We start from the raw sequence: 21,310 nt of genomic DNA on the forward strand, positions 1-21,310 counted from the left end.
TCAGGGGGGGAGGGGGAGGGGAATGCAGAGACAGAGGCAGAGAGAGACAGAGGGAGAGAGAGAGTCGCTCCTCCACACATACGCAGCATCATCCAGACTGCCACCCGACGAGGCCCACCGACGGGCCACCAGTGAGACCGAGAGAAGGCGGGCAGCCCGAGCGGGCATCCGCAGCATGGCAAAGGGGGTAGGTGGTACGGTGGGTGGGTGGGGTGGAGTAGCGGGGGGGGAAGAGGGGGGATGGGTGTGGGAGAGTGAGTCCGTGGTGGTCCCTGCCTGGCCTGCTCGTCTACAGTTGAGCACGCTGGCTGCCAAACCGGGCTCGAACCCGCAAGTGGGTAGCGGCCGGGCGAGGGGGGGGCAACCGTGTTGCTCACCAAGATATTGGGTGAGTTCGCTCGAAGCGGACTGCGGTGGGGCAGCCGTGTCAACGACAACGGGCAGGGTATTTGACTCTGGACTCAGAGAATCATAGTGGAGAGAAGCAGAGTACAAGCAGAACATGAACGTTGACGGATACGTGGCACGGGGAATGGTGGGGAGGCCCGTGGAGGATCCCTCGGTTCCTCAGCGGGTGCTGGTGGCCGGTGGCGCAGGCTTTATCGGCTCGCACCTGGCGCAGCGGCTGCTTGGGGAGGGCCACTTTGTTCGCGTCGCAGACGTTGTACCCAACGAGTACTTTGCGCCCGAGGAGTACTGCTCCGAGTTTGTGGAGGTATGTATGAGAGGGTAGGGGGAGGGGGGGGAGGGGGGCGAGGGGCAGGCCTGTACCCGTCCAGGTGGGCGGCGAGTGGCGGGCGGCTGGCGGCTCATGGCACGACTCACAAAGCTTCCACGCCCGACGCGATGGCACTGCCATCATGCCCAGGCCGATCTTCGCAAGGTTGAAGCTTGCCGCAAGGTGTGCGAGGGAATGGACTGGATCTTCTGCCTCGCGGCGGACATGGGCGGCATGGGCTTCATCCACTCGAACAACTCGGTCATTCTTTACAACTCGACCATGATCACTCTGTCGATGATCGAGGGCGCGCGGCAGGCCGGGGCCAAGCGGTTCTTCTTTGCCTCGTCAGCGTGCGTGTACAATGAGGCCAATCAGGAGGATCCCAACTCGGCCGATCTGACCGAGAACCTGGCCTGGCCAGCCAAGCCGCAGGACGGATACGGCCTGGAGAAGCTGTACGGCGAGGAGGTGTGTCTCTCGTACGGGCGCGACTTTAACATGGAGACCCGCATCGCTCGTTTTCACAACATCTACGGCGAGCGCGGAACATGGAAGGGCGGTCGCGAGAAGGTCCCGGCCGCATTTTGCCGCAAGGCCATCGCCTCGACGTCCACCTTTGAGATGTGGGGTGACGGGCTTCAGTCGCGCTCGTTCTGCCATGTTGACGACTGCGTCGAGGGCATCCTGCGCCTCTTCTACTCGCCCTTTGTCCTGCCCATCAACCTGGGCTCGTCCGAGATGGTCAACATGCGCCAGCTGGCGCAGCTCGTCATGTCGTTTGAGGGTAAGGACCTCGAGTTGGACCACATCCCCGGTCCCGAGGGCGTGCGCGGACGCAACTCGGACAACACTGTCATCAAGGCCGTCCTCGGGTGGGAGCCGCAGATCTCGCTTGCTGACGGCATGCGTCGCGCTTACAATTGGATCAAGGCTCAGATCGATGCCGAGATCGAGGCCAGCGGCGAACTCGACATTGAGACTCTTTATGCTACCTCGAGGGTCGTCGCCCAGCAGGAGCCCGAGGGCGACGAGTTTGCTGCCCGCGCCGAGTAGACCCCGTCTGTACCCCACACTTGCGCCATTGAATCAATGTAATTCTCTTGCTCCTATCGTCATCTGAGTTAGCAACTTCATTGTTTACGCGCGGATGGTTGACCGCGCATGTCCGCCCATGCCGCCGCCGCGGGCCGAATCGGCCTCAACATACCCGCGAAGGATCGGGGTGTCGGTGGCGATCATGTCGAGAACGACGTTACCGCGGTAGGTAAAGCGCTCGCCGTGCTTGCGCTCATAGTCAACAAGAACAGTGTTGAGGTGAGCGTTGAGCTTGAGCAGCTCCTTCCACAGCTTCTCGCGCTCCGCAGCTTCGCGCTCGAGCCGCGACGCGTCCGAGCCGCCGGTCCGCGACGACGACTGCACATACTTGTGGATGCACTCGAGACGGTACTTGATGAACTCGCGCCGTGTCACGTGCTGCATCAGCGGAAGTCGGTCCGTGAGACGGGCCGACTCGCGCTCGTAGAGGGCAAGCAGCTTGTCTGAGTCGTTGGCTGCAGCATGAACCCGGTTGAGGAACGCCGAGATCTCAGCCTGATCAGCCTCAAGAGCCTCCCACATCTTCTCGATCGACGACTTGAGCATCGAGAGCTTCTGCTGCTTCGAGACCGCTGACTTGAGGATCTTGGCCTGGCTCGCCGCCGCTGCCGTGCGCTGGCTCGCCGCTGCAGAGTGCATGGTCATGCGCGCCACTTCGGCTTCACGGACCTTGAGGTTCTCCAGCGCCTCCATCTCCTTGAACGACGCCTTGTCGCGGGCACGCGCCTCAACCTCACCGAGGTATCGCGCGTGCAGCTCCGAGATGACCCGCTCGTACTTGGCCTGCATGTGCGTCTGGTAGTCAAACTTCCACTTGGCAAACGAGATCTTGGCCTTGCGGAGGCGTGTCTGCCACTCGCGCTTGTCCGACTCCTGGTCGGTTGTCGACGCCGCCACTGCAGCCTCAAAGTGCGCGAGCTGGTCCTTGTACAAAGACTCGTACTGCACCAGCATGGCATCGTACTTGGCCTTGAGACGCTCTTCAAACGCCGCCGCAACCTCGGCGTTGCGCGCCTTGAGGTCCTCCATCGCTGATGACCACTCGGCCGCGTGCTTGGCGTCGGTTGTCGAGGCCTCCGTCGACAGCGCCTCGAGCTCCTTGTCCTTGGCTGCGAGCAGAGCTTCGTAGTGAAGCGAGAGCCGCTTTTCAAGCTGCGACTCGCGAAGTTCGTAGTCGTCCTTGAGGATGGCCGAGTACGCTTCCAGCTTCTGCTCGTAGAACGCCTTGACCGATGCCTCGGCCGCCGCTCGTGCCTCCTGCTTGGCGGTAAAGAGCTCCTGCTCGCGCCCCGCAGCCTTTTCCATGATCTCGGCATGCATCTCCTGCGCCTCCTCTTGAACCTTGGCCACAGTCTCTTGGTGCTCGTCAATGAGCGCCTCGTACTTGGAGTAGAGCGCCTTCTCGAACGAGAGCCGCGCCTCCTCCTCGGACGCTTCCAGAGACCGCAGCTTCTCGTCGCGCTCGTTGATCATTGCCCGGAGCGAGCCCTCCAGCTCGTCCTTGGCCGCAGCCGCGGACGTCCGCTGCTCCTCCAGGAGCACGAGGTACTTCTGCTCCAGCGCTTCCTCGCGCTTCGCTTGAGATGCGACCGTTGACGCCAGCTCGGTCCGCAGCGCCTTGAGCTGCTCCTGCAGCGCCGCCGTTGTCTCGCTCAGCGTCGATTCGGACGCCGCCGTCAGCTCGGCAAGCTCTTCAGCAGCCTTGGTCTTGACCGCAGCAATCCTGTCCTCGTACTCGCTCTGCAGCGCCGCGAGCGCAGCCTCATGCTCGTGCCGCGACGCGAGAAGCTTGGCTCCCGCCTCGGACGCCGCCGCAGACATCGCCTCACGATGCTCGCGCTTGAGGTCCAGAATGTTCTCGTTGAGCGTCTCAATCTTGGCTTCGTACTCGGCGCGCTGCGCCTCGACCGCCTGCTCAGCTGCAATTCGCGCCGCAGACATAGCCGACTTGAGCTCGAGCACCGCCGCCGCATGCTCAGCCCGAAGCTCCTCCATCGCTGCATCGGATGCATCCTTGGCCGCGGCCATATTGCGCCGCAGCCCAGCAGCAGCCTCCTCGTATGCCGCCTTGGTCTCGGCGAGCCGAACCTCGGCCGCGGCCTCAGCCTCCTCGGCCGCCACCGCTGCAGCCTTGAGCTCGGCATCCTTGGCCGCCACCGCGTCGGCCAGCTTCGCCTGCCACGTCGCCTTGAGGTCGTCAGCCGCCCACGCCGCTGCCTCCAGCTCGCCCTCCAGCTTGGCCACCAAAGCTGCTGACGCCTTTTCAGCCTTGGCCAGCCGCTCCTCAAACTTGGCGGCAAGCGCAGCTTCTGCGGCCGCACGCGCCTCCCGCGCCTCCTCTAGAGCGTTCTGGTGCGCGAGCGCGAGCTCTTCCTTGTCAGACGTGAGCTTCTCAATAGTAGCCACGTAGTTGGACGAGAGCTCGTCGTACTTGGCGGCAAGCGCAACCTCAAATGCCGCCCGCTCCTCAGCCATCTCCTGCTCGCGCTTCACCTTGTCTGCGAGCAGCGCAGCAAGCTCGGTCCGATGCGACTCGTCGGCGGCCTCGCGCTGAGCACGTGACTCCTCCTTGTGCTCCTTGAGCATGGCATTGAACTTGGTCCGCACCTCGTTCTCCGACGTCGCAAGGAGGTCTTCGTAGTATGACCGCAGCTTGTCCTCAAACGCGACGCGATCCTTGAGGTCGGCAACCCGCGCCGTCCGGTGCGACTCCTCCACCTGCTCAAGGATCTTGGCCTCAAACGCCGCCTGCTCCGCCGCATACGCTGCCTTGAGCTCGGCCTCCAGCTCGGCCTTCTCCCGCTCCATGGCCAGCGTCCGCTCGCGCTCCATAGTCGCAACCTCGTCCTTGTACGCCTCCATGGCGCGGTCGCGGGCCACAATAATCGCATTGAGCTCGTTCTTTGTCGCCGAAGCCTCGGCCGATGCTGCCGCCAGAGCATCCGAGAGCTCCTTGGCATGCGCCACGTTGAGCGACGAGAGAGCGCCTTGGTGCTCGGCATCGGCCTCGAGTGCCGCAGCCTTCACTGACGCAATTTGAGTGACCAGCGACTTGTTGGTTGCCTCCATCTCTTCCAGCTCGTCGCGGAGCTTCTGGAGCGTGGCACGAATCTCCTCCTCGTACTCGGCCTGCTGCTTCAGGAGCGCCTCCTTCTTGAGCAGCTCCTCCTCGGCCTGCGCCTCCAGGGCAGCCTGGACCTCTGCCGAGCGCTTGGCAGCCGCGGCCTCAACAGACTCGCGGTGCTTGGCCACCATGCTCTGGTAGTTCTCGTACATCTCCTTCTCCTTGGCCTCGAGCGCCGCCGTCCGCTGCACGTTGGCTGCGTCCTGGTCGGCAATGAGCTTCTCGTACTTGGTCCGCAGCGAGTTCTCGTACTCGAGCTTGTCAGCATCGAGCTCGGCCTCGCGGTTGCGGAGAGCAGCCGCATCCTCTTCGGCCTTGACTTCAAGCTCCTCGGCCCGCTCCTTGTACGACGCGTCGAGCGCTGCAGCCTCGGCCTCCAGCTCCGCAAGCTTGGCCTTGGTCATGGCGCGCATCTCCTCCATAAACGCCTTCTTGGACGCCTCGTTCTCACGCTCGCGCTCGCGCAGCTCGCGCATCTTGGCATCGTGCCGCTCGGTGAGCTCACGGTCAAAGGCGATCTTCTCGCGCTCAAACTCCTCCTTGAGCGCCTTGAGCTCGACCTCCTTGGCCTCGTACGAGCTCCGCAGCTCCGACTCGAGCTTCGCCTGCTCCTCATACAGCGAGTGCTCCTTGGCCGCAAGCTTGGCAGACTTCTCCTCAAAGTCCGCCAGAATCTTGGCCTTGAACGCCACCTTTTCGGCCTCGCGCTCGTCGTCGCGTTCCACAAGCGACTGGCGCAGCTCCTCGGTCTCGGTCAGAAGCCGAATCCGGAACTCATCCTCCTGAGCCTTGAGCTCGCTTGCCTTGGTCTCGTACATCGCAATCGACGCGTCCATGGCTGCCTTGCGCGCCTCGGCCTCAGCCTCGAGGTTAGCAGCGTGCTCAGCTGCGAGAGCCTCAAACTTTTCGTTGAGCGCAGTCTCGTACGTCGCAAGCTCAGCCTTCTGCGACTCGAGTGCAGCGGCGTCAGCATCCTTCAGCCGCTGGTACTGAGCACGAAGGTTGGCCTCAAACTCGGCCTTCTCCGCCTCGATGGCGTTCGCCCGAGCATTGAGCTCGGCAAGCCGCTCCTCGTGCTGGGCACGCAGCTGCGCCTCGGTGGCAGCCTTGGCCTCGTCCATCCGCGTCTTGGCATCGCGCAGCTGCTCCTCCTTGAGCTTGTAGCTCTGAATGAGAGCAAGCTCCTTCTCGTTGACCCGCTGCTCAATGGCGGCCTCGCGCTGCGCAACCTCGGCGAGCTTGGCTGCATGGGCCTCGTCGATGGCTGCCCGCAGCTCGGCAAGCTGCGCCTCGCGCGCCTCGTGCTGCCGCAGCAGCTCGGCCTGCATATCCTGATGGCGCTCCATGACTTCGCGCTCCATCGACTCCTTTTGCGCCAAGAGCTCCATCTGCTGCTCCTTGATCTGGTCGAGGAACTTGCGGTCAGTCTCGGACCGCTGCGCCATTTCGGACTTGACCTGCTCGCGGAACTCGCGGACCATGGTCTCGTAGTCGGCCTCGAGCTTCTCCTTGTACTTGTCCAGCTCGGCACGCCGGGCCACCAGCTCGAGTTCGTCTTCTTCGCGCTGCGCTTCAGCACGAGCGCGGACGCCATCTTCAAACTTGGCCTTCTCGGTCCGCATCTCCTGCTCGCGCTTGTGCAGCTCCTCGAGCTTGAGCGAGAACCGCGCCTCCAGATCGGCCTTAAACTTGGACTTGACCGCGTCGAGCTCGGCAGACTTGGCCTCAAACTGATCGTTAAGCTCACGACGAAGCTTGAGCATGTCCGCCTCGAGCGCCGCCTTGCGCTCGCGCAGCTCGCCTTCCAGCCGCTCCTTGTTGTTGTGCAACGTCGTCGCAAGCTCAATCTGCTGCTTGTTGAGCTCGTCTTCACGCTCGCGCAGCGACTCCTCGTACAGCGCACGCGTGGCCTCAACCTCGGCCTTGAGGTTTGCCTCAAACTCCTTGTTCGACTCGTCGTACTTGGCTCGGACCTCGGCCTCGATCTCGCGCTGCGCACGCTCGACAAAGATCTGGTACTCGCGTTCCCACGACGCGATCTGGTCGCGGAATTCAAATATCTGCCGGTCGCGCTCCGCAATCTCGGTCGAGAGCTGGATCTTAAGTTCAGACATTTTCTGGTGGTGATCGGCCTTCATCTCCTCCAGGTTCTTCTGGTGGACAAGCTCAGCCTCGAGGGCCAGTGCCTTGAGCCTGTCAATCTCATCGGAGAGCGCCGCCTCAACCTCGGTCAGCGTCACCAGCTGCTCCTTCATCGACATCATTGCTCGAGCCACATCCTCGCGAGCCTCGGCCTGGTCAGCCTCCAGCGCCTCACGTTTGGCAAGTTCGGCTGTTGCCACTGCCTCCATGGCGTCGCGGGTCGCGTTGGCCGCGTCACGAGCCGCGGCATCCGCCGTCGCCTTGGACTCCTCGATCATGGCCTGCACCCGCACAAACAGGTCGCGCTCGTATGCCTCCAGCTCAGCCTTGCGCTCCCGCAGCAGCGAGTTGTCCAGTTCGAGCGCCTTCTCGTACTGTGCACGGATCTGGCGCTCGTACTCGAGCTTCTGCGCCTCGAGGTTAGCCTCCAACGACTTGGCCTCCTCCATTTTGGCATCGTACTTGTCGCGGTACTGCGCCTCGTACTTGGCGCGGTCGCGCTCGAGCGCCAGCTCGGCTTCTGCCAGCGCCTGCTGCTTGTTCTGGTACTTTTGGACAAGATCGGCCTCAAACGCCTTCTTCTCGCCCTCCAGCTCCAGCGCACGGGCCTCCAGCTCAGCCGCACGGGCCTCCAGCCGCTCGCGAAGGGTTGCCTCCTGCTTGATGAGCGAGACCTCAAGGTCGTGCTCGCGCGCCTCGAGCGCCGCCAGCTTGTCGGCAAACTCGGCCCGGAGCTTGGCCTCGGTCGCCGTCTTCTCCTCGTGAAGGACAATCTCCTTCTCGCGAAGCTCGGCACACTTGGCATCGTACGATGCGCGGAGAGCACCCTCGTACTCCTTCTTGTCTGACTCAAAGACAGCCTCGCGGTCCTTGAGCTCGGCAAGCTCGCGCTCGTAGTGAGCCTCGAGCTCGGCACGGTACTCGGCGTTTTTGGCATCGTTTGCCTCAGACCGCTGGATGAGCTCGAGCTTGAGTGCATCGTACTTGTCCTGCAGTTGCCGCTCGAGCGTCGCCAGGTTGGCCTGCATCGCCTCCTGCTGGTCGTCGAGTGAGCGCATCGCCTCGCGGAGCTTGGCATCGCGGTCGGCCTGCTCGGCCTCCATGTCAGCACGATGGCCGGCAACCATCGACTGATACTTGTCAAAGAGCTCGTGCTCGTACGCGTCCAGCTCGGCCTTGCGCTCGCGGAGCTTGGCCTCGGCCGCAGCCTGGAGCTCCTCAAACTGGTCACGGAGTGAGGTCTCGTATGCAGACTTGGCCGACTCGAGCGCAAGCTCACGGTCCTTAAGGTCGGCAAGCTTCTCTTCGTACTTGCGGACAAGCATGAGCTTGAACTCCTGCTTCTCAACATCGCGCGCACGCTCAGTCTCGATAAGTTGCTCCTGGAGAGCCTGGTGCTTCTCGATCATCTCGCGCTCAAACTCGGAACGAGCGTTGATGAGCTCCATCTCGTCGGCCTCGCGACGTGCCTCCAGCCGCGACAGCAGCTCCATCTCACGCGAGTGAAGCTCGGCCTCAAGCGACTTGAGGAACGAGCGCTGGTTGTTCTGGTTCTCCTCCACAGACGCCAGCAGCGAGGTCTGGAACTCCTTCTCCTTGGCCTCAAACTGCGACCGAAGGTCATTCTCGATCTCGGTTTGTGCCCGCTCGAGCCAGAGCTGGTACTCGCGCTCCCACGTGGCATTCTGCTCGCGCAGCTCCATGATGGTTCGATCCCGCTTGGCGATCTCGCCGTTGAGCTCGTTTCGCGTCGCTGAGAGCTTCTCCTCAGCCTCGGTGAGCAGGTTCTCGCGGTCGGCCTGATGCTCGGCCTTGAGCGCAATGCCCGCCGAGCGCAGAAGCGCAATCTCCTCACGGAGCACCTTGTGCTCGGCCTCCATCGACTCGAGCTGGGAGACAAGCTCCGAGAGTGTCGTCTGCACCTTGGCCTCGTACTCGGCATGCTCCGACCGGAGCGTGTCGTGGATGCGCACCTTCTCGCGAGTCTGCGCTTCCAGCGTTGCTGCATGGTCGCGCAGCCGCGCACGGAGCTTGTCCTCGATCTCACGGTTGTGCTTGGCCATCAACTGATCCATCTCGTCGGCAAAGTCGAGCTCGCGTGCCTCGAGCTCACGCTTGAGACGAGCGACTTCGGCCATGTCAGCCTCGCGGGTCTTGAGCGCCTTTTCGCGGGTCTCGCGCTCGTGCGCCGCCTTGGCCGCGGCAAACGCCATCTCGCGCTCCGACGCCGTGTTGTCAAGCTCCTCCTCACGTGCACGGAACTCAGCCTCGAGCGCTGCCCGATCGTGCACCAGCTTCTCGCGATCCTTGCGAAGCTGCGCACGCTCTGTATCGAACCGGTCACGAAGCTCCTTTCCAGCGCACGCGCATCCGCCTCGAGCTGAGACTCGCGGACCTTGAACTCATCAAGCTCGGCATTGTACTTGTCACGAAGAGATTTTTCGTAGGCAAACTTGTCGGACTCGAGCTGCACCTCGTACTTGCGGAGCTCCTCGAGCTTGGCATCGTGGAGGGCACGCAGCTCGGCCTCCATCGTCGCACGTGACGCCTCAAGCTCGTGCTCCTTCACACGCAGCGACTCAAGCTTGGCATCAGACGCAGCACGGAGCTCATCCTCGTACGCCCGAGCCTTGGCGTCAAAAGCAGCTTCCTTCAGCTTGAGCTCCTCCATCTTGGTCAGGTACTGCTCTCGCAGTTCACCTTCAAGCTTTTCGATCCGCGACTGAGCCTCGACCTCGGCGAGCTTGAGCTCAGAGTTCTTTGACTCGTACTTGATCCGCAGCTCACGCTCATACGCCGCCTTGGACGATGCGAGCTCAACCTGTGCCTCAGAGACGGCTGCCAGACGCGCTTCGTGCTCGGCATCAAGCTGGAGCTTGTACTCGTTCATCTCGAGCTCCCGGTCACGGTCGCGGGCAAGAAGCTCGCTCTGAAGCTTCTCGTACTTGGCCAGCGACGCGCGCTCAAGCTCCGACTTGTGTGACATGAGCGCAAGCTCGCGGTCGGCAAGCTCGGCGAGCTGAGCCTTGAGCTCCTCAACCTGGGTCCGCGCCGCATCTGCCGCCTTGGCCTGCGCCTCTGCCAGTGAGTCGGCAAAGTCGGCGTGAAGCTTGCGCTCGTACGCCACCAGCTCGTCCTGAGCAGCCGCCAGCGAAGCCTGCGAGTCGGCGAGGGCCGACTCGTAGCGGGCACGGACCGAGGCCTCGTACGCATCCTTCTCGCGGACAAGCTGCGCCTCGCGGGCCTTGAGCTCGGCAAACTGCTCGTCATACTTGGCAACGAGTGCATCTTCGAACATCGACTTTTCCTTCTCAATCTTGAGCTCGCGTGCCTGGAACTCGTGAGCAAGTGCGTCGGCACGGCGACGGTAGGCCTCCTCGTGTTCGAGGCGGTCGGCGAGGAGCTGCGCCTCGCGATCCTGCAGCGCTGCGAGCGCCTTCTCGTACTGCGCATCGAGGAACTGCTTGTGGGAAAGCTTCTGTGCATCGCGCTCGCGCTCGCGTGCCTCTGCCGCTGCCGCCTGATCGGCAGCGGCGGCTAGCATCTCGTCTTCGATGTGCTTGCGGAGCTGAGCAACCTCAACGAGAAGAGCCTCGCGCTTCGAGTGCATGGCAGTGACAAGGTCCTTCTCGCGGGCGAGCAGCTCAGCCATGCGCGCGTTAAAGTAGTCATCATGCTGAGCCTGGACGGCAGCAAGCTGCGCCTCGTGCTCGCGAAGAAGCTCGTTGTGCATCTTCTCGTACTTGTCGCGAATCGAGATCTCCAGCTCGGCAGCCACCGAGTCGCGGATACGCGATGTCTGATTTGCTGCTGCTGAGAGCTCGTTCTTGAGTGCTACAATGCTTGCATTCTTGTTGGCAAGCTCGCGCGCAAGCTCGGCCTCGCGGGCCGCGAGCGTGTTGGCAGCCTTGGTCTCGGCACGCGCCACCGCCGCCACCGAAGACGTCTGCTCCTCCAGCAGCTGTGCCTTGAGCAACGCCATCTCGGCCAGCGACGACCGGTGTGCCTGCTCCATGGCATCGAGCTTGGATGTCAGATCGTTGAGTACACCCTGCATTGACCGCTCATACTCGAGCTGCTCAGCACGGGCAGAGTCACGCTTGGCAAGTTCGGCACGGGCCTGATCTGAGAGCGACGACGAGAGTGCGTCACGCCGGGCGTTGTACTCAGCCTCGAGGGCTGACTTACGTTGAGCGACCTGGTTCGCAACTTCAGCATCGACAGCGTCCATCTTGGCACGCAGCTGGCCCCGTAGCTTATCCGTCTCAGCCTGCAGTGCGCGCGCCCGCTCGTCAGCGGTCTGGCGGAGCTTGGCCTCGTAGTCGGCCTTGTCCTTGTCAAGCGCCGCAGCCTGAGCCTGAAGGTCGGCAAGCTGACCCTGGTACTTGTCAAAGAGCTCGCGCTCGTACGACTCGGCGCGGGCGAGAGCCTCGCGCGCCTTGGCGGCCTCATCAGCAGCCAGAGCATCAAACTTGGACCGAAGTGAAGCCTCGAGCTCGCGCTTGGCATCCGCCGTCTCGCGCTCGCGGGCGGCAAGCGCCGCTAGCTTGGCATCATACTTGGCCTCGAGCTCGGCTCGGAGGCGTTCCGACTGCTGCTCACGGAGACGAACCGACTCGAGGAGCGCTGTGTGCTTGGCCTCAAACGAGGCACGAAGCGCAGACTCCATGTCGGCCTTGGCATTCGCCACTTCAGCCGCAACCTTATTGCGGGACTCGGTGAGGTTCTCCAGCAGCTCGGCCTCACGGCGCGCTAGAGCAGCTTCGCGCGAGGCCAGCGCAGCCTCTTGGAGCTGGGTCGACTTTTGCACAGAGGCAAGCATCGCACGCTCAGTGTCCTTGGCCCGCGACTCGAGCGATGAGACGAGCGAAGCCCGGATCTCGGCAGCCTTGGCCTCGCGCCAGGCAGCAGACTCGGCGTCACGAGCGGCAGCGTCCTGCTGCAGCTGGACAATCCGCGACTCGCGCTCGGCAATTGCCGCGTGCAGCTCGTTGCGGGTAGCCGAGAGCTCACTGGCGGCGGCGGCATTGGCATCGGCCATCTTCGACTGCCATTCGGCATCGCGCTGAAGCTGGTACGCATTGAGCCGAGCAATTTCGGTAGTCAGCATCTGGTGCTGGTCCTCCATGGCCGCAAGCTGGTCGTTAAGCTTGGAGACAAAGCTCTGGATTTCAGCCACGTACGCCTCCTGTTGGCGGTTAAAGGCACGCTTCTTCTCCAGCGACGCACGCTCCTGGGCCTCAAACTCGGAACGAGAGGCGGTTGCTCGCGCCGCAGCCTCCTCATCAAGCTCGGTCTTGTGCGACTCGACCATGGCCTGGAACTTGGCGAACAGATCCTGCTCGACTTTTGCGCTGCGGCGCGCTGCGATCGCAGCTGGGCAGCAGCTTGAGCCTGCATCTGCTCGTACATCTCGCGTAGCTCCATCTCGTACGCCGACTTTTCCTGCTCAAGCGCAAGCTCGCGATCCGCAAGCGCCTGCACCTTGGCCTCGTACTTGGACCGGAGCGAGGCTTCAAAGTCAGCCTTGGCCCGAACAAGTGCCTTCTCGCGCTCAGCAAGCGCCGCCGTCCGCGCTGCAAACTTCTCCTCGAGCTGCGACTTGAACTGGAACTTTTCCTCGTCGAGCGCGCGAGAGCGACGGAGCGCCTCGTCCTGCAGCGCCTCCTGCTTGGCCAGCAGCTGCGCCTCGAGCGCCTCCTTCCGCTGGGCATACTCGGCCTCGAGCGCCTCACGCTGGCGCTGGAGCCGGTTCATGAGGTCCGACTCGCGAGTCGAGAGCGTCTGCTCGCGCTCGCGCAGGAACGACTCCTGCGAGCGGCGCGCAGCCTCTACATCCTCCAGCATGCGCATTTCGAGCTCCTTGTTGATGAGCTCGTACTTGGAACGGACGTCGGCCTCGATTTCGACCTGGGCACGATCAAGCCAAAGCTTGTACTCGCGGTCCATGGCGGCAATCTTCTCACGGAGCTCGACTAGCGCGCGGTCCTTCTCGGCGAGTGCCTCGTTCATCGAGTTGCGGACGTCCGACAGCTTGGCCTCGGACGACGCCAGCAGCGCTGCAGTCGCCTTCTGGTGCTCAGCCTTGAGCTGGAGCTCGGTCGAGCGAGCCGAAGAAAGCTGTGCAGAGAGCTCTGCGTTCTGCGACTCCAGCTCGGCGAGCTGGTCGTGGATCGACTTGAGGAATGCCTCCATCTGGTTCTGGTACGCCTCCTGCGACTTGATAAAGGCATCCGCTTTTGCACCTCTTCGACAGCAAACGACTCAAAGGTCGCCCGTGACTCCTGGGCCCGCTCCGCCACAGTGGCGTCAGCAGCAGCCTTGTACTCCTCAAGCATCGAAGTGAAACGCGCAAAGAGGTCCGACTCGTACGCCTCCAGCTCCTCGCGCTTGGCCGACAGACGTGCTGTCGACTCCGCCTGCAGAGCCTCAAACTGACCACGGAGCTTGTTCTTGTACTCAGCGGCGTCGGCATCCAGCGTCCTCTGGTGCTCCTGCAGCTCAGCAAGCCTGCTCTCGTAGCGAGCCTCAAGATCCTCCTTGTACGCCAGCTTCTCAGCTTCGCGCTCGCGTTCGCGAGCGGCAAGCTCAGCCTCCTGCTGCTCAAACTGCGCCATGAGTGTCCGCTCCATACCGAGCCTGCGCTCGTCCAGCTCCTCGGCCGACGCCGCGCGAGCCGCCGCAATCTTGTCGAGGGCTTCCTTCTCGCGAGCGAGAAGCGCAGCCTCGCGCTCGCGGAGGTGCGCCTCCTTAGAACGGCGGGCAGCGTCGACTTCAGCATGCAGCTTCTCGCCGAGCTCCTTGTTCATGGCCTGGAACCGGTCCATCATCTCGACCTCGAGCTCGGCCTTGGCCCGCTCGACGAGCAGCGCGTACTCGCGCTCCCACAGCGCAACCTGCTCCTTGAGCTCCAAAATGGTCCGATCACGAGCGGCAAGCTCCTTGTTCGACTCCATGCGGAGCGACGAGAGGGTGTTCTCGGCAGCGGAGCGGAGCTCCTCCTCACGGCGGGTCTGCACAGCATCCGACTCGAGCAGCCGAGTCCGGAGCATGGCAATTTCCTTGCGGAGCGTCTTGTTTGTCTCAGACATCTCCTTGGTCTGCAGGTGAAGGTGCGCGAGGAAAGACTCCATCTCCTGCTTGTAAGCTTCCTGCTCGCGGAGAAGCGCGTCTTGTTGGGCCATTTCGGCAGCAGCGTGCTCCTCGAGCTGAGCACGGGCTGCCTGGGTCCGAGCGTACGCCTCGTCGGAGGACTGCGACCGGAAGTGGTCGACCATCGACTTGAACTTATCATGCAGTTGCTTCTCATAGTCGGCGAGCTTGTCTTGCCGCTCGCGGGCGCGGTCAAGCTCTTCCTGTGAAATGGCCTCGTACTGCGAGCGGAGCGAGGCCTCAAACGCATCCTTCTCGGCACGAACGCGCTCCTCAAGCTCGCGAAGTTCGCGCATCCGGGTCTGGTACTTGGTCTCCAGCGTCTCCTTATAGCGAGTGAGGTCGTCCTCGCGGGCGCGCTCAGCCTCGGCGTTGGATGCCATGAGCTCGTCGCGCGAGCGAATGAACTCGGCCATAAGTTCCTCGCGCTTACCAGCGAGCTCGCGCTCCTGCGCCTCGCGGGCAGCCTGGAGCCGCTCGAGCATTTCGGTCTCGCGGGCGGCGAGTGAGTCCTCGCGCTCCTTGAGAATCGAGGCCTGCAGTGCCCGAGACTTTTCGGCCTCGGACTTGAGCTGGGTCGAGAGCTCCTTGTTGAGTGCGTCGTACTTGGAGAGGACGCCGGCTTCGATCTCGCCCTGGGCGCGCTCGAGCCAGACTTGGTACTCGCGCTCCCAGGCGGCGAGCTGGCCCTGGAGGTCGATGATGGCGCGGTCGCGCTCAGAGATCTGAGCGGTGAGCTGCGAACGGAGCTCCGACAGCTGAGCGGCATGCGAGGTAGCGGCTTCGTCCTCCTTGCGGGCGGCGGCAGCCGCAGCCTCGAGTGCCTGAGTGCGGAGCAGCGAGTTCTCCGCAGCAAGCGACGCGTGCTTGGCCTCCATGGCCTCGATGTGCTCATGCATGCGCTTGAGGAACGCCTCCATCTCCATCTTGTACTCCTCCTGCTGGAAGAGGAATCGGTCCTTGGCCTGGATGTCGGCCGAGGCCTGCTCTTGGAGTGCAATGCGGGTCTCGACGGCGCGGTTGGCAAGCTCAGACTCAAGGTGAGCGTTGTGCTGATCAACCATGGCGGTGAAGCGCGCGTTGAGATCGGCCTCGTACGAGGCGAGCTCGCGCTTGTGGGCCTCGAGCTTTTTGGCGTCGGACTCTTGGACCGACTCGTACTGGGCGAGCAGGTGCGACTTAAACTCGTCCTTCTCGCGGTCGAGGGCGGCAGCCTTGGCGCGAAGCTCCTCCATCTTCTTGGCCACCTTCGATTCGAGCTCGAGCTTGGCCGAGAGGAGCTCGGCCTGGAGGTCAGCCTCCTTCTGCAGGTACGTGGCGTTGAGCTCCTCGTGTTTGGCAAGGAGATCTGCCTCCATGGCTCTGCGCTTGGCCTCGAGCTGAGTCTCGAGCCTGTCGCGGGTGAGCGCCATGCCAGTGATGACGTCACGTTCCTTCTGGTCGAGGGTGACCTCGCGATCGTCGAGGGCAGCGGCGGCGCGCTTGATCGACTCATCTTGAAGCGCGCGAAGCTGGGCCTCGAGGTCCTTGGAACGGGCCTCGTACTTTTCGCGGAGCGAGGCCTCGAGCTCGACGCGAGCGCGGGCGAGTGCCGACGACGCCTCGCGGTCCTTGGCAGCGAGCTGCGAGCGGAGGCTGACAATCTCGGCATCGCGAGCAGTTACCTCGGCGTTAGCAGTGTCCTGGCATGCCGAGACGCGAGCCGACCACTCGTCGACAAGCGAGCGGGCGGTGTCGGCGGCGGCCGCCTGGGCCTCAAGCAGCTGGGCACGGAGCGAGGCGACTTGGAGCGACGACTGACGGCGGGCCTCCTCCACAGCAAGAAGCTGCCGACGGAGGCCCTCAAGGAACTCGTTCATCTGCGATTCGTACGCAGTGCGCTCAGCGGCCATGTCGGCAAGGACACTGGCGTCCGACGACGCAATCTTGGCGAGGTCATCGGCGTTTTCGCGGAGCCGCACCGAGGTCTCCTTAGCAACTGCCGACTTGTGCGACTCAAGCAGGGCCTTAAAGCGTGCGGTCTGCTGGGCCTCGAGCTCATCGAGGGTAGCCGCGCGCTCCTCAAGCGCCTTGGCGTCGAGCTCAAACTCGGCCGCATACTGGGCACGGATCTGAGCCTCGTACTCCTTCTTGTCCTGAACGAACCGTGCCTGAAGCGACTGCAGCTGTTCGAGGCGGGTCTGGTAGGAGTTGTCGAGGGCGGCGCGGTAGTCGGCGAGCTGAGCCTCACGCTCGCGCTCGCGGGCAGCATACTGCGCCTCGACATCCTGAAGCTGGGCGGTGAGTGCACGCTCGCGTGCCATGTACTCGCGCTCACGAGCGTCCATGGCGGCCTTGTGCTCGGCGGCGGCGGCAAGGAACTTGGCCTGCATCTCCCGCTCGTAGTCGGAGAGCTCATCCTTCTTGGAGGCGAGGAAAGCCGAGTCGGCAGCGAGTTCAGCCTGGTACTGCTCACGGAGCGACGCCTCGTAGGCGAGGCGGTCCTGAGCCATTGATGCTTGTGCGGCCTGAAGCGCCTCGAGCTTCTTCTGGTACGCCAGGTTGAGCTCTGACTTGTAGTTCTGGTACTCGAGCTCGCGCGCCCGGTCGCGGTCGATGAGCTGGGCTTGGGCGGCATGAACCTGCTCCATCAGGTCGCGCTCGCGCGAAGCAAGAGCAGCCTCGCGCTCGAGAATGTAAGCCTCATGCTTGGCGCGGGTCTCAGCGACGTCATCGCGAAGGGCGCGCTCGTAAGCCGAGAGCTCGTCGCGCTGCTTGGCAACGGCCTCGGACTTGGAGGCCAGCGAGCGGTCGAGAGCGGCGCGGGCCTTGGCCTCGAACGCCTCGCGCTCGTCCTGTAGCTCGCGCTCACGGCGGTCGAGGGCAGCGGCGCGGGAGCGGTAGTTGGCATCGCAAGTGGCCTTGTACTCGCGCTTGTCAGCCTCGAGAGCGGCGATCCGCTCGTCCATCTCGAGCATAGCGATGCGAAGACGCTCGTCGGCCTCCTTCTCCTTGCGAGCGAGTGCGCGCTCACGGTCGTGGAGCTGGGCCTTGAGCGCGTCAAGCGCGTTGCGGTTGGCCTCGCGGAGCTGGGCCTCGTAGTCCTCAAGCTCGGACTTTTTCTCTTGGAGGAAGGCAACGTCAAGCTGGAGCTCCTGGGCGTACTGGTCGCGGAGCGAGGCTTCGTAGCCTGCCTTTTCGTCGCGGAGCGAGGCTTCCAGCCGCTGAAGCGAAGCGAGCTTGCGCTGGTAGGTCGCGTCGAGCTCGGCCTTGTAGGCAGACTTTTCCTCGTCGCGGGCGGCATCGCGCGAGGCAGCCTCTTCGAGCAGCTGGTTCTGGAACTCGCGCATCTGCTTGGCGAGCTCCTTCTCGCGGGCGTCGAGGGCGGCCATGCGGTCAGCAACCTGGGCCTTGGCCTGGGCCATGAGCTTGGCGTTGAGCTCCTGCTGGGTCTTCTCGTGCTCGGTGAGCTCGTCCTTGCGCGAATCAAAGGCGGCGCGCTCGAGGGCGAGGTCGGCCTCAAATTGGGCGCGCAGCTCAGCCTGGTAGCGGGCACGGTCATCGGCCATGCGAGCCTTCTCGGCCTGGAGCGCCTCGTAGCGACGCTGGTACGACTTGTCGACTTGAGCGCGATAGTTGGCCATTTCTTGCTCACGGGTATGGTCGCGGGTGGAGGACTCGGACTGTGCGGCGGCGAGCTGGTCGAGCAGCTGGGTCTCGCGCATGCGGAAGAAGTGCTCGCGGTCGGCGAGCTGCTTCTTGTGACCGGCAATGAGTGTCTGGAACCGCGACTGGAGGTCGTTTTCGTACGTTGAGAGCTCCGAGGCCTTGGACGCCAGGTTGGCGCGCTCAAGCTCAAGCTCCTGCTGGAGACGCTCCTCGATTTGAGCCTCATAGCGGGAGCGCTCAGCGCGGAGCTGGGCCTCCGAGTCGTTGAGGGCCTGGAGGCGGGCCTGGAGCTGGCGTTCGAGGCGGGCCTTGAGGTCGTTCACCTCAGCATTGCGGGCGGCCTCGCGAGCGTTAAACTGCGACTCGAGCTCGTCCTTGGCGTCGGCCACCTCGTGGCGGAGCGCAGCCTCGCGCTCACGGAACGCGGCCTCGCGCGCGGCGAGCGTTTCCTTGTGCTGAGCGAGGACGCGCTCGAACCGAGCCTGCTGCTCCTTCTCGTAGTCCTCGAGCTCGGCGCGCTTCGAGTTGAGGAAGGCTGCGTCAACAGCGAGCTCCTGCTCGTACTGGTCGTGAAGCTGCTTCTCGTACTTGACCTTTTCGGCACGGAGATCCGACTCGAGCTGGCGGAGAGCCGCAACCTTGCGCTGGTAGGCAGCGTCGAGCTCAGACTTGAACGAAGCCTTTTCCTGCTCACGGGCATCGTCGCGGGCGGCAGCCTCCTGCTCGATGGCAGCAGCGCGAGCGGCAAGGTCCTGCTCCTTGCGGTCAACGGCAGCCTGGCGGGTGCGGAGGTAGTCCTCCTTACGAGCGAGCGAAGCGAGGAGGCGGTCATGCTGGTCCTTGTGGAACGCGTCGAGCTGTGCCTTCTTGGACTCGAGCAGCTGGATATCGTTGTCGAGCTCCTCGCGGTACTGTGCCTTGAGCGCGCGCTCAAAGTTGAGCTTGTCCTCTTGAAGGGCAAGCTCGAGCTTCTTCAGCTCCTGGGCCTTGTTGCGGGCGGCCTCCTCCAGCTCGCGCTTGGCGGCGTTGAGCTCAACGTCGCGCTGGTGGTCGCGGGCCAGGAACTCGTCCTGGAGCGAGGCCTCGAGGGCGTGAACGCGCGAGAGAAGATCCTTCTCCTTGGCAAGGTATGCCTGCTCGCGGGCAAACGACTCGGAGCGGAGACGCTCGTTGAACGAGGCGACGGCTTCGTCGAGGGCGGCGCGTTCGGCGGCGAGGGCGGCGCGGGCCGTGTTGACCTCGTCGGCCGCCGCGTCCTTGGCGGCGTGGACCTTGGCACGGGTGGCGTCATCAAGCGCGGCCTGGCGGGCAACAAGCTGGGCCTGGGCCTCGCGGAGCGCGTCGGCCTTGGCAGCGTACTCGGCCTCGAGTGATGCCTTGGCGTCAAAGTAGGCACGAAGGCGGTCCTGCTCTGCGGCATCAGCCTCGGCACGGAGCTGCGAGAGCTGAGCGGCGAGGTCCTGCTCGCGGCGGAGAGCTTGGGCCTGCGACTCGCGAATGAACTCGTCCTTGGCCTGGAGCGAGCCCTGCATGGCAGCGCGAACCTTGTCGGCCATTTCTGCCTCGATGGTGGCGCGGAGCTGCGACTCGAGTTGGGCAGCCTGGGCGTCCATGCGAGCCATACGAGAGCGGAGTGCTGACTCGCGGGCGTCCAGCTCGCGCTGCTGGGCGGCGAGGAGGGTGGCGACCTCGGCCTCACGAGCGCGGTCGCGGGCGATGAGATCGTCCTCAAGACGCTTGACCGAGGCAAGAAGCTCCTCGCGCTGCTTGGCAAAGCGAGCCTCGCGCTCGGCGAGGTACGCCTCTTGCGACTTGGCCGAGTCCTGGGTGTAGGCGAGAATGCGAGCAGCATACTCGGCCTCGTAGGCCTCGCGGAGCTCAGACTCAAACTGGACCTTGGCGTTCTCTAGCTCGGCCTCCTTGGAGCGGAGGTCGCGGAGCTTGCTGTCGAGCTGGCCCTGGAGCGAGGAGCGGTACTGGGCGAGCTCCAGCTCACGCTGGCGCTCGCGAGCCTGCAGCTCGTCCATGATCGAGGCAAGCTTGGCTTGGAGGGCCGACTCGCGGGCGTTAGCCTCGGCTTCTTTGTCAGCCAGGAACCGCTCCTGGGCAGCGATGAGCGACGAGGTCTCGCCCTCGACCGATGCGGCAAAGGCGGCCTCGTACTCCCTGCGGAGCTCGTACTCAAAGTTGACTTTGGCTTGCTCAAGCTCCGCCTCGCGGGCCGAGAGCGCTTGGACCTTGGAGTGGTATGCGTCTTCGAGCTCCTTCTGGAAGTGCCATTTTTCGGCCTCGCGGTCGCGGTCGCGGGCGAGCAGCTCCTCCTTGGCGGTCTGCATCTTGGAGTACAGCTCGGCCTCGAGCTTGGAGAGCGCAATCTGTGCCGAAGCAAGGTCGGCCGGAGGGGCCGAGGCCGAGAGCAGCGCGTTGGTAAGCGACTTGGTCGACGCGAGCCGACGAGCGTTGAGCTCGGAAATGTCGGTCTCGAGCGCCGAGAGTCGGGCAGTAAAGCCCGGGTCTACGGCAGTATGGGACATGCCGGGATCAGCGTCAATGTGCGGGGGCGCTGAGGTGAGGGCAAGCGGTGTGAAGCCCTGAGCGTTGATGGCGTCGGTGTTGGCGCCTGCGGAAATGAGGAGATCAGCGACAGAGGTGTGGTCGTTGATACACGCGCAGTGGAGCGGCGTCCAGTCCTTGGCGTTGGTGGCGTTGGGAGATGCGCCTGCAGTTAGGAGCGCCTTAACAGTCGAAGTGTGACCTGAGAAGGCAGCCCAGTGGAGAGGGGTGTTGCCAAAGGCGTCAGGCGTCGAGGGGGAGGAACCCTGGTTCAGTAGTTTCCTGTCGCCGTCACCCGTGTCCGGTCGTTGTCCGACAGGCCCAAGTTGACCAAGTGTAGTGTGTGTGGTGCCCGTGCGGAGGGAGAGGCGAGATGTGTGTGTAAGCGTGGGTGAGTAGCAATATCTGTGCAGGGTAGCCGGCAGGAGAAGCCAATGAGGAGCACGGGGGCAGCGGGGAATGCCCGGCGTCGTGTGCGGGAATACCAAAGGAGCCGAGTGGAAAATCTACGAATTTGGCGCGAAAAATGCGTGTGCCAGGGCGGAGCTCGACTGCGACCAGAAAGTGGTGTGGCGAGGACATAAAGAGCTTCAGCTGCTTGTCGGACGTTGACCGGTAAAGCATAGAAGGCTAGCTGTGTAGGGGTGCGGGAGAAGCTCGTCAGAAACCTGGTATAAAGCATGCCAGTGCCGGCGCAGGGGGCGAGTGTGGGGGGCGTGGCGCGATTTTGGCGCCAATCGCCGCGCGACAGGGCTGGCGGGGGAAGGGAGGGGAAGGGAGGGGGAAGGTGGTCATACCTTACGAGGTGTGTGTCTCCGTCTGATGCAGCAGCGTGCAGGCTCATGCACCAGGAAGGGAAGGGTACAAGAGGTGGT

At 63.7% G+C, this 21,310-nt stretch overlaps 2 protein-coding genes across 2 annotated transcripts; one reads left to right on the forward strand and one right to left on the reverse strand.

Moving 5' to 3' along the window:
* Positions 1-462: 462 nt before the first annotated feature.
* Positions 463-1,823, forward strand: AMSG_00643 (nad-dependent epimerase/dehydratase). The gene is made up of 2 exons (XM_013906922.1): positions 463-715; positions 869-1,823. The coding sequence occupies exons 1-2, from the start codon at positions 503-505 to the stop codon at positions 1,772-1,774; spliced, it is 1,119 nt and encodes a 372-aa protein (XP_013762376.1). The 5' UTR covers positions 463-502; the 3' UTR covers positions 1,775-1,823.
* AMSG_00644 (ankyrin) lies at positions 1,795-21,059 on the reverse strand (the record flags this gene model as incomplete). The annotated part of the gene is made up of 5 exons (XM_013906923.1): positions 1,795-9,408; positions 9,447-12,436; positions 12,493-13,301; positions 13,337-20,717; positions 21,016-21,059. The coding sequence occupies 5 exons, from the start codon at positions 21,057-21,059 to the stop codon at positions 1,859-1,861; spliced, it is 18,774 nt and encodes a 6,257-aa protein (XP_013762377.1). The 3' UTR covers positions 1,795-1,858.
* Positions 21,060-21,310: the final 251 nt, after the last annotated feature.

Source organism: Thecamonas trahens, assembly GCF_000142905.1.
Source record: "Thecamonas trahens ATCC 50062 unplaced genomic scaffold supercont1.3, whole genome shotgun sequence".
Taxonomy (NCBI): Eukaryota; order Apusomonadida; family Apusomonadidae; genus Thecamonas; species Thecamonas trahens.